The 11,741-nt window shown below is 39.3% G+C and overlaps 1 protein-coding gene across 1 annotated transcript; it reads left to right on the plus strand.

Moving 5' to 3' along the window:
* The first annotated feature begins 769 nt into the window (after positions 1-769).
* nkx2-9 (NK2 homeobox 9) lies at positions 770-2,074 on the plus strand. Its single transcript, XM_085257528.1, has 2 exons — positions 770-1,190; positions 1,466-2,074. The coding sequence occupies exons 1-2, from the start codon at positions 1,031-1,033 to the stop codon at positions 2,050-2,052; spliced, it is 747 nt and encodes a 248-aa protein (XP_085113654.1). The 5' UTR covers positions 770-1,030; the 3' UTR covers positions 2,053-2,074.
* The last annotated feature ends 9,667 nt before the right edge of the window (positions 2,075-11,741 follow it).

Raw genomic sequence — 11,741 nt, forward strand, 5'->3', positions numbered from 1 at the left:
GCTGAGGGTGGATATCAATATCAGTTACTAGAAGTAGGGAGGAGGAAAAGCACCCCCACCACCACCACCACCAACATCGTGTTGACATGAGACTGGATTCACGCTTTGCAATTAATGTGCTTTATAGGCTAGCACAAGGGTAACAAATTGACCAACCACTGCAGCAATTTATCAGAAAATCCCCCAGGCTTATTTTCGTGTTAAAGTTAGGTAAAAATCTGCTGTTGGGTTACAGTTATCGCTATTATATTAGCAGTTCTAAACACGATAAAATACAAATACCTTAAAAAAATATTTGTCAATAATATAACACCCTTATTTCAAATCATATCTTCCAAACCAAGTTTTAACATTTCTGTTTGCCCAAAAATTAAACATGATAATAAATCATCTAGTCCAAAAAGGACGTTTCGGAAAAAAAGTCTGGAAATCCTCCGCCGTCCATAAACGTCAAGACTTCTCACGTCTGCAATTAATACGCCCATTAGAGGCGTATTAGTTAAACCAACTGGCAGGCATCACGCTAATTGCTCACTTTGTATGCAAATATTGGACACGTTGTTTGGGCAAAAAAGAGGGAGGAGGGGGGCGAGGTGTAGGAGAGAGAGAGGGGGTGTGTGGGGGGGATGGGATGGGCTCTGTTGTCAGTTGCCACCCAAGATGTGATTCAGCTCCAACAATTACCATTATCTGTTTCCCAGTTTGACGATACGGGACGAATCGGTAATGATGACGAGTGTTTCCTTCGCTCATTCTTGAAGCTCTGAGGATTTTTTTTCTCAGTTCACACCTAACCATCATTGGGTGTCAGCACTCGAGCTATTCAGGTACTCAGCAGAGGAGGAGGCTATTTATAAGCGAGCCCCTTGTGTTTGCAGCTTATGAAGTGCTGTTTGTGTAAATACGGAGGCCAGCGCGCACACTGGTGTTTGGACAGTGCGTGAAGTGGACTTTTTTTTTTTTGATAGATTTGGTTTGAGTGCTTGCTTCTTATCGGCCAGAACAAACCCAGAGTGCATGCAAGGAAAGGATGGCTGCACCGACCAAGTTCAGTTTTTCCGTAAGGAGCATCCTGGATTTGCCTGAGCAGGATGCGGATGCAGCAAAGCGGTCTTCCCCGATTTACTCCTCTTGCTCTTCCAGCTCACCCTACAGCTCATGGATCGACTGCGAGCGGAGCCTTTGCATGTGTAAGTGGGCGTTTAAAGCCATGAGAGATGGGTGATAATGAATTTTAAAAACAACCCGCATTTAAAAACAAGGGGAGAAAAAACTAAGACTACCCTGAAATGTTTTAACAATTTGCTTTCTCAAAATGATAGATAGATAGATAGATAGATAGATAGATAGATAGATAGATAGATAGATAGATAGATAGATAGATAGATAGATAGATAGATAGATAGATAGATAGACACATCAGTTTAAAAATGCTTATTCTAACTTGCTGTTTTTTTTTCTACAGCTTCTGACGATTGCAATTTCGAGGCCTCTCCTGACTCAACTAAGCCCGATGACCCGTCCCTCGATTCAGAGCCTGAGCAGAGCAAGAAGAGCAAGAAACGCCGCGTTTTGTTCTCCAAGGCCCAGACCCTTGAGCTGGAAAGGCGCTTCCGCCAGCAGCGCTACCTGTCGGGTCCGGAGAGAGAACAGCTGGCACGGCTGCTGAGCCTGACTCCAACCCAGGTGAAGATCTGGTTTCAGAACCACCGCTACAAGATGAAGCGAGGTCGAGCAGAAGGAACACTGCAGGACGTAGAAATCCCGCAGCCGCCGGTGTTGCGCAGAGTCGTTGTTCCGATCCTGGTCCGAGACGGGAAACCCTTTCACACATGTTTACTTGACTCTGAGAAATTTGGGTGTTTACCTCCGTCATCTCAGCCGGTGCCCTTCCCTTTAGCTTACACATCTCTTCAGCATCCATCATCCATCCATCCATCCATTGCTCTTCCTCCAAGGTACCACCAACACTTTCCGGCAGTGGCGGCGGCCTCCAGCTTCGCCTGGAGAGACTTTTGGAGTGATTCGGTTCATCTTAATTCTTTCAAGTAAAGGTCTCGTTTAACTCATTTAGAACGGCATCAAATGTTTTCTGAATGTTTTGTAAATGTTCGAGCAACTTAAACGTTTAGATTTTTTTCTATAGAACGAATTATATTTTGCACATTATTTACGCACGTATGCGGAAATTTTAAATGTTGTTTTCTCTTACATGGCTCATTGCTGTAGCCTTTAGATTTTTAATTACCGAGGTGTATTCGTGTGATTTTTAAGCCTTTTTAAATGTAATATTTACATAAATGACTTGATAATTGAGTTCCAGTAGCTGCATTAGGCGGTAGAACAGGATAGGAGAATAGGGGCAAAGCCGCTATATAAGTATGAAGGGAGAATATGCCATTTGTTGGTTTTAAGGATACTTTTTTAAAGATTTAACTGTCTTTCTGTGAACAAAATTATTAATAAAATTCTTCATATTTTGTATATTTTGACAATGTAATGTGCTTTCTTTCTTTCTTTCTTTCTTTCTTTCTTTCTTTCTTTCTTTCTTTCTTTCTTTCTTTCTTTCTTTCTTTCTTTCTTTCTTTCTTTTTTTATGTGTTGGCCCCAAAAGCGTGTACCCTGTGCATGCATTTCTAAAGACTAAGCTAAAGATAAAAGGTTTTCGTTTTCCTACAAAAGGTTTTGTGTAAAGATTTATGTGAAGTTCTAAAATAAAAACAACCTTAAAAGAAAAAAAGATTTTTTTTTTATCTAAAAAAATGTAGCAGGTCTTGACAGAGGCCCCAGGGAGCTTTTATAATGTTAAAAACGAATTTTGCACCCAAAAGCTGAGCAAACATCACATCTGAACAGACTAGGTTTGGCATAAGAATAGCCAGTAAACATTAAGGCCTGTCCCTCTACAGCACGCTGTTGTTGTCTGGGACTAAGAGCTGCTTTTCCCTTATACAATTAACTTTTGTTATTCTGAGGAAAGTGGTCTTAATATAGCTATTAACTTTATCTGGAAATCTTGGTGTGTGTGTGTGTGTGTGTGTGTGTGTGTGTGTGTGTGTGTGTGTGTGTGTGTGTGTGTGATTATGATGATGATGTGATTTTTGAGGGGCATAGCAGTAAGTGAAGGCAAATCATCAACCCTTTTTCACTTCTCATACAGAAATGTAATATTTATTCCACAATTGAACTGTTCTAATTTACAAATGATTTAAAAAGGCAAAATGAGCTCTTACTGTTGTTTTCTAGTATAAACACAACACATTTGGGTTTTTGTGTGTCTGCATTCAGGCAACAGTTTAAACCAATCCTTGAGAATAATACAAAAACATTCACTACAATGTTACTTGTAATATTATAGCTTATCCTAAATATAATACATACGTGACTATTTTTTAACATTGCTGTGCCACCTCAAGAAAGCAGGTCCACTCATGCTTATCTTGAAAAATATGCCTCAGTGTTTAAAATCATGTCAGTTTTTCATCAGTGATGAGGGGGGTCTTCTGCTTTCACGCCCCCTATAATGTTGTTTGCTCGTCCTGTGACCCTGCAGCCCATCGTCACTGTCACCTGGCCCTTTGTCCGCATCACTGGGGCCACCTTGTATCACATATGGAGGGGACTGGCCGAACCCCTCAGCTCGCTGCATCTCTCCTTAAATGCTCTTTTTGTTTGGGTGTCTCTCTGTGAATGGACCATTGTCCCTCATCCAAAAGGGACCGAGACAAAATCTTTAGTGTTTCAATTCCCGTGATGTTTAATCAGTCCCTGCGACAAATTTATGAGGTTTAACTGCACAATGGTGTTTTAAAGCATCTTGGGGTTTAAGGGTGACAAAGACAGGCTTTTTAGAGGTTGCCATTGGTTTTTTAAGTTGGTCAGAAGAATTGCCTGAAAAGGATGGGCAGGCTAATACATGCCCATCCTATAGTTTTACTCACTGGCCTGCACTGGGGCCCCTCCAGGAAAGTTATAAGGAGCTATAAGGTCCATGCTAAGGCCACATGGAGGAGTTTTAAATTGTTGTAAAGATGCTCACCAAATATTGCCACCTTTTCAAACTGTTTTTTAAAAATGTAAAATCTTATATTTATTTGTAGAGAAAACATTAAGACCAAACATTTTAACCCCAAACCGGCCTTTACGGTTATTTTGTCAGATGTTATTTTGTTTGCTTTCTATACTACAAACCTACAAATCAAAGTCAAAAAGCTGGACTGGCCATCGGGCATACTGGGCAATTGCCCGGTGGGCCTATGATGATTTTTCATTTTTATGGGCCGATGTTTTTTGTTTGAAAGGTGGTGGACTGGCCAACTGGTCATGATCGACTCTGGCCTGGGCAAATTACAGCCAATGAGGTCGAACTTTAAAGTTCCGTATTGAGATGAAAATGAATGCGATTAGAATTTATTTAGCATTTCTTTCTAGTATCAGCTGATGTTTGCTGGAGCCACAGCTGTAAAAGCTGCTGGTCATGATATCGGTTTGGATATGTGGTGAGAGGGAAACATGAAGATGAAACCAGGGGATGTCCTTACTGAATCATCAGAGCTGAACAGGTGATGTAGAAACATGTTTACCTTTTAGGTGACATGAATGAGTTGACGGGAAGTTATGAACTGTTTCTGAGAGACAAATAACACCAGGATCCTTTTCTAAGTAGCTGACAGCTGGTAACTGTGCAGGGGCGGATCTAGCAAAGCTTTGCCAGGGGGCCAGGTAGGGCATTAACAGGGAAAGGGGGTCACAATGAAATACCTTTCTTTCTTATTCTCATTTAAAATGTCTAGCTTTTAATAAATGATTATCTGAATCTTACAACCAAAATGTTAATCTTAAATGTATAAAAATCCATTATTGTATATAGTAACTATTAAATCTAATATACATCCTAAGCCATAGTACTTTTTCCTTTGGGAAGGTATCATCTGTGCAATCTGCAATTCTGTTGAAGAATGGTAAATGGTAAATGGCTTGTATTTATATAGCGCTTTACTAGTCCCTAAGGACCCCAAAGCGCTTTTACATATCCAGTCATCCACCCATTCACGCACACATTCACACACTGGTGATGACAAGCTACATTGTAGCCACAGCCACCCTGGGGCACACTGACAGAGGCGAGGCTGCCGGACACTGGCGCCACCGGGCCCTCTGACCACCACCAGTAGGCAACGGGTGAAGTGTCTTGCCCAAGGACACAACGACCGAGACTGTCCAAGCCGGGGCTCGAACCGGCAACCTTCCGATTACAAGGCGAACTCCCAACTCTTGAGCCACGATCGATGTTGAATCTATTTAATTATTGTAAAAAAAAAGAAAAAAAGAAGAAAGAACCAAAAAAAAAAGGTGTCTGTGCATTTGTTTTACACATGCATTAAATTAAAGTCTATTACGTCGATTAAGCATCATGAAGCGGAGGGTGCGGGGTGGTTCCCTTATTTTGTTGTTTAATATTTCTGCTAAATACTGTTTAAAATACCAGAATCGGGAGGATGTCGTAAGTTTAAGTTTATTAGATCGATACATATATACCAACAAGACAGTGTACATCACTGTTTTCATTCAAAGGCTTTATGGCTTTTCCTATAATACCCGGTGGGCTCAAAATTCCCAGGCTGATTTTTTGTCCCAGTCCTGCTCTGCCTCCACACAAAACTCATAAGTTAGTTTCACTGTTGCTCCTCTTCTGGTTTGTTGTGTTCTTCATGCAAGAATATATTGACTTCTGAGTTTGCTTTGCTGTAGCTTAGCTGTTTTGTTTTTTAGAATGGAGTAACATCAAGGTTTAGCAGTCAGCCCTCCCAGGGGTCTCAGTGTTTTGCCCCTAGCTTTTGAGCATGCCTTTACCTCTGAGTGGGGCACCATCTTCTAATGTGCTTTGTTCACCCCTTTGAGCAAAAAAATAATTTGAGCAGATATAGATGTAAAGCTTTTCTCACTCAACACTACATAAAGTGAGAAAAGCATTACATCGGCATGTCCACTATGTTTAAATCCTTTTACATCTGAAAGACTAATGTGAAGTTATATTTTAAGCAGGAGTAAAATAAGTAAATGAAAAAGAGAGCATTAGCTTATTTCTACAGTGGCTATCACCTCCTGGTTTGCACTTAGCTGACTGGGGTTTTTCTGTGTGGAGTCTACATTTTTATCTGGTGCCTGCATGGGATCTCTCCGGGTACTCCAGCCTCCCCCCTCAGTCCTAAAAATGCAGGCTAGACTGATGTAGCCTATATCCTGGGTGTACCTCACCCTTCTCCCAGTGACAGCAGGGATAGGCTCTAGCTGTTATTGCTACAACCAATGACAAATATAAATAATTGCAGTCAAAGCTGAAAAAGTCCCTAAAGATTATTGATATTAGCATATCGATAATGTTCCTCTTACTTTATAATGAAAGACTTTTGGTTAAACGGTAAATGAAACATTTGATAATCACGTTATCAGCTATGATAAAAATACAGTCATGTTTAGTCCTGAAACATGCGAGATGGCATGGATTACAGAAATTCAATAATAACTAAGATATATCCTGATTTAAATCAATAAACCAGATCAGCGATCATTTAATTGTAATAAACTGGATAACACATCAGTACCTCAGAATTTAATGGTATTTGAGGCTGAGAAGTTTTTGAGATGCTTATCTGTAAGAATACTGTATTCAAAAGATACTCAAGTCCAATATAAAGTAGAAGTAAAGGAATATCCTCTTAATCCTCCCAGTATCAAAATTAATACAGAAGATTTATTATTACTTTATTATTACACCTTTAGTCATTTTAATGTTCAGTGTAACTAACTCACAGATTATAAGTATAGTATTTTTTTCTCTGAAGTAGAAAGGTGAAGTCCAATAACATGACTCAAGTGAAGTAGTGCTACATTTAAGTACTTAAAGAAATGTGAATGTAGTTTTACAGCTAATATGATCTGATGATGATACTCGTAATGTTGGAAATAAGAATGGATTAGTAGGTGCATCAAATACTGGGTCCTCAGGTGGGAACGACCCTTCTTTGATCCTTTGTTGATAAGCTCAGGACATAAGAGGGTTCAGTTGCTCTTCATGGTATTCACAGTGCACCTTCCTCAGTTCCACATGCCACCATTTTCGCCTTTGCGTTCAGTCCAGATTGTATCTAATGGCAAGGATTTGATTGCTTGTTGGAGGAAGTAACTCAACAAACAGATGTGGCAACAACACTTCTACACTGAAAATATTGGTCTTTCAGGTTTTGAGGGTCATGACCAACCTCACTTTGTTGCATTTAAATTCTGCTGGGAGACATGAGATCCCTTATTGCAGTTTGCTATACCCACTGTGAGAATTTGGGTATTGTGTAATGATCTGACTTTCCAGCACTTTTTCATAGGTGATTTAATACTAAACCAAAACTACCGCAGTTTGAGTTCTTTTCTAACATATACAGAAAAACTAATTGTATTCTTTTTGACCTGTTCAAACTACTCAGTTTCCTTATACTTTCATGTTTCTCTTGATGTTCACCATGATGTTTTTGTACTTCAGTCAGAGTCTGTGTATCACATTAGACATTTTACAGTTTTATACTCCATACTGCACATTTAAAAAATCGACTGACTGATATAGGTTAGTGTGGCATATTTAAAAAAAAATAAAAATAAAAAAATAAAATATATATATATATATACGTACTGTTTCCATGGTAACCATATATACATACATGTATATGTATATATGTATATATATATGTATGTGTGTGTGTGTGTGTGTGTGTGTGTGTGTGTGTGTGTGTGTGTGTGTGTGTTTCTGTGGAAAGGCCAAAGAGTGAAAATATTTAGTTTAAATTTGAAAAGCTTTAGCGTTATATTACCCCCTCCTTGGGTAAAAGAGAAAATACACACAAATATGGCATGGGGTCATTCAATACATGTCACCATAGAGCAAGACAAACAAAAAGAAACTAAAATAAATACATCTATCAATAAATTACTCATGTCCAAATGCAGATAGAGCTTCCTTAAGTTTTGCAAGTTTACACTGCATAATAATGTCTTTAGGGCTAAACAGCTCCCGTTGTCTTGTATTCATTTGGTCTCAACCTAAAATATACAGGCAGATATTTCTGTCTGTGCGACTTAAAATCCCATTCCATCCCATAAAGCACCTTTAAAAACAACAACAGGGCTGACCAAAGTTCTGTACAATAACACAAAACTTAAAAGACAAACACAGGCCAGAAGGTCTAGAAATGTAAAAACTTAGAAGTTAAACAATAAAGGAATAAATCAAAAAGTAACATAAGATCCAATAAAAGAACTACATTCAGATAAATAATGATAACCTGAAAAGCTTCAATATATGAAATGTCTTCATTGCCCTACACCTCTACACCCATACAGATATAAGACTGTCTGATCAAATAACTGTTAGTGACTTTCAACAGATAATCCCAAAAAGTCTAGTTTTAGTTAAAACACTAAAGAGCTTTCCTAGCTTGCCCCACTTGTGAATTTGTGTAATGGCATTATTTTTCATAACATTCATGTGGCGAGAATTATCATGTCCTCAAAATGAATCTGTGGGTATTTATCAATAAATAAAGCATCAACCTCCAGATGGCGCAAGAACACACGGTATCATTTCGGAAACCCTCTCACTCCCGTCATGAAAGAAATGCACTAAAGGGTGATTTTCGTTGCTTGGATGGAGAGAGCCTCTGGACCGCTAGGGGTCGTGCTTCACTGGAAAAACACTGGTTTCACTTTTTGGAACTCAACTACTACGTTACTTTGAAGCTGCTGATTGGGTGCAGCAGTATGTCTGCCCCTAGTGGCATCATATTGGCTTCGTCTCGTGACGTCATGTTTCAGCATTTCCTCATAGGCTGTGTGACAGGGTCCAACAACACCTCTCATTTGAACCAAGTGGATTTTTCAACGTCTACAAAATAAATCTCAAAAATTCAGAATGACGTGAGCTGATTGGATAAATTATGAGGTGGGGAAATAAAGGGTTATTACTAATTAGTGACCTCCTGTAGTTCACAGTTGAAGCTGAAACAAGGAAATGACTCACGAGGTCGTCAGGACTTTCACGTGACACACATGCAGCCCACTTTTTCTCTCTGTTTTTTCTTCTATCCTTCTATTTTAGGCTGTTTACGGGTACAAGGTGAATGAGATGTAGCTTAGTCAAGAAAACAAAAGTTGGAGTTTCGAAAGAAAAGAGTATTCAGGCAAGCCAAAGGCTGCAGGAGCAATAGCAGGTAGTTGCTGCACCTCTAATCTGACCACTTTGATAAAGCCAGAGTCAGCAGGGTTAGTGTTTTGGCACAAGAACACTGTTGACATTTAACAAAGATAACTTTGTAAAGTGGCCTGAACGCTATGCTGGTTTTGAATACAAATTACAACATGGTATTTATTATTTGTCGTATTATTTCAAGAGAGATAGATTTATTTTATGTATACTTGATAAATTGATGAAAACGCGAGTGTGGATGTTTTTGGAAATTAATTTGCAACGTTCAGTATTTTTATATAACATTTAAACGTGGTACATTTGTTATTTTCCTGCTGCTCTGGATATCTTTTAATGTAAAAGAAATTAAGGGTTTAATTGATATTAACAACAGCAAGCAACTTCCGTTTTACTTTTTATCGTCCGCATTTTATTTTTCAAGGTCTGTAGTTGCTCTGTTGAGTATATCATGCACCAATCAGTTCATAACTAACAACATGAAGCCTCAGTAACAAAGGCTCGGTAGCCTCATACCCGCCACTTCAAAGTGTCCTCATTATTGTGAGGAATTGGTCGGAACATTTGAACTAATTGCCACTAATTGGCCGTAATAACTGTGTGCCAGAACAAGAAAAAAGTACTGATTTAGATGATTAAGAATGTCTTGCGAAATTCCGTAATTAAGGAATGCATAAGCAAGATTTACCTTGGATGCAGAAAGATGCTGTAATTTTAATTGCCTGCGATTATGCACCCGCACCGCGGCTATCATCCGAACAATTTATTGCAGCTGTAACATTTAGTCTTGGACTATAAGACAATATTGCTTCATTAAAGATTGGATTGGGTTGTTTTGGAATAGAATGGATTGAATTGTTTTGATATGTATATTGTGGGGACTCCTTATATTGGACTAGTGGGCTGTAAATAGAGCGCAGATTATCCTGCAAGGACATGCAGGCAGCCGTGAAATATTCACAAGCCAGGAAAATAGCAGAACTGGTGATTCCCGTGACAAACTGGCAGTGATCTGTATGCCACTGCAGGCTACACACTCACGGCGCTGACCCTAGCTCCCGTTTGGCAGGTCTTTGCCTTTACTGCGCCATTCTTACTATGATAAACAAGCAAATATTATATCATGTAATTAAAAAAAAAAAAAAAAACATTTAGAATCACAGCGGAGTGAAGGAGATCACAGCGCAACGGCCAAGCGGGGTTGCCACCAGAAGACGCTGTGTTTCCTTAATTCCTGTAGGTGAGATGGTTTGAGTCTGCAGGCGCAGACTTCTGCGGCATCTGGCACCTGACGTTAGACCGCCCCACAAGACCCCTACATTATCAGCTGTTTTATCTGTTTAATGTGTGCACAGGCTCAAGGCATCACAGACTGTGTAAGTAGAAGTTACTGCATCGATTTTAATTCGCCTATTTGTTTTGTTCGGTGTAATTTTATAAATTCTTGGGATTTGTAACCTATACGTAAGATATTGATTTATAGCTAAAATAATCCTAAATAATAATAATAATAATGATAATGATAGTAACTATATATATATATATATATATATATATATATATATATATATATATATATATATATATATATATATATATTGTTTGTGAAGAGGAGAATTCCACCTAAAAGTGAACTCAGAGGCACCACAGGGCTTTTAAAAAATATTTTCTCATACAAACATACAAAATTTTACAAATGAGATATGATTGGGTTAAACGGTAATGCCTCCTTGAGCATTAAGGCAAGATGCTACTGAGGGCTATACCTGGCGTTGTGCTGCAGGAGAGTAGCTATTTGAACGCCGTTAACTTCGCATGAGCGCCTCTCCTACTCCAGACTCAATTTTTTTCACTGGGTCTCTTAGACGAGTGTGTGCATCTGAATTTAGGTAATGCGCTCCTTGCGTCCAATGATATCAAAAGGAAAAAAAGAAAAAAAACGAGGGGGGTTAATCATTTACGCAGCCACTTAACACGCGGATGTGTATTTATTTACTTATCAGTATCAGTCATTTTCCCTCCGCGCAAGTGCACTTTTGCATGTCTGAGTACGATAAGGCATAACACAAACAATCCTGCAATCACTGGAGGCCTCTCATGGCCATTAAAAGTCAGTAGTTCAACTGAGGAGTGGTTCTCCAACTCTCAAGTCCATATAGGCCTCCTTTCATCAAGAGGCCCTCGTAAACATCACTACAGTTAATAAAGTGTATTGTGGTCACTGCAATCTCAAGGTGCAGCCACGTGTTCATCAGCAACATCAACAAGTCCCAAACTCCACACATGCAGCAGCTGCAGCGTGCTCGGACACCGCTTGCAGTCTCGGGGATGAACATTTATGATCATGCACGGTGCTTATGTTATTGTTAGTGGGAGGGGAGCACATGTCTTGTAAATGAAATTACGCTCGACGAAAGGAGGCTAGAGCTGTTTTGTATTGTTGGCGATGCCCCGCCTCTGATGGTAGCCTTAAACCTGGCACCCAGCTAAA

This window comes from Mchenga conophoros, linkage group LG19 (assembly GCF_057382185.1).
Source record: "Mchenga conophoros isolate Kocher_MC1m ecotype Shallow Benthic linkage group LG19, M_conophoros_male_GT1.1, whole genome shotgun sequence".
Taxonomy (NCBI): domain Eukaryota; kingdom Metazoa; phylum Chordata; class Actinopteri; order Cichliformes; family Cichlidae; genus Mchenga; species Mchenga conophoros.

Coding starts and splice junctions, on each gene's coding strand:
- nkx2-9 (XM_085257528.1), top strand. CDS start 1,031: ATGGCTGCACCGACCAAGTTCAGTTTTTCCGTAAGGAGCATCCTGGAT. Junction 1,191..1,465: donor CGAGCGGAGCCTTTGCATGT/GTAAGTGGGCGT, acceptor TTTTTTCTACAG/CTTCTGACGATTGCAATTTC.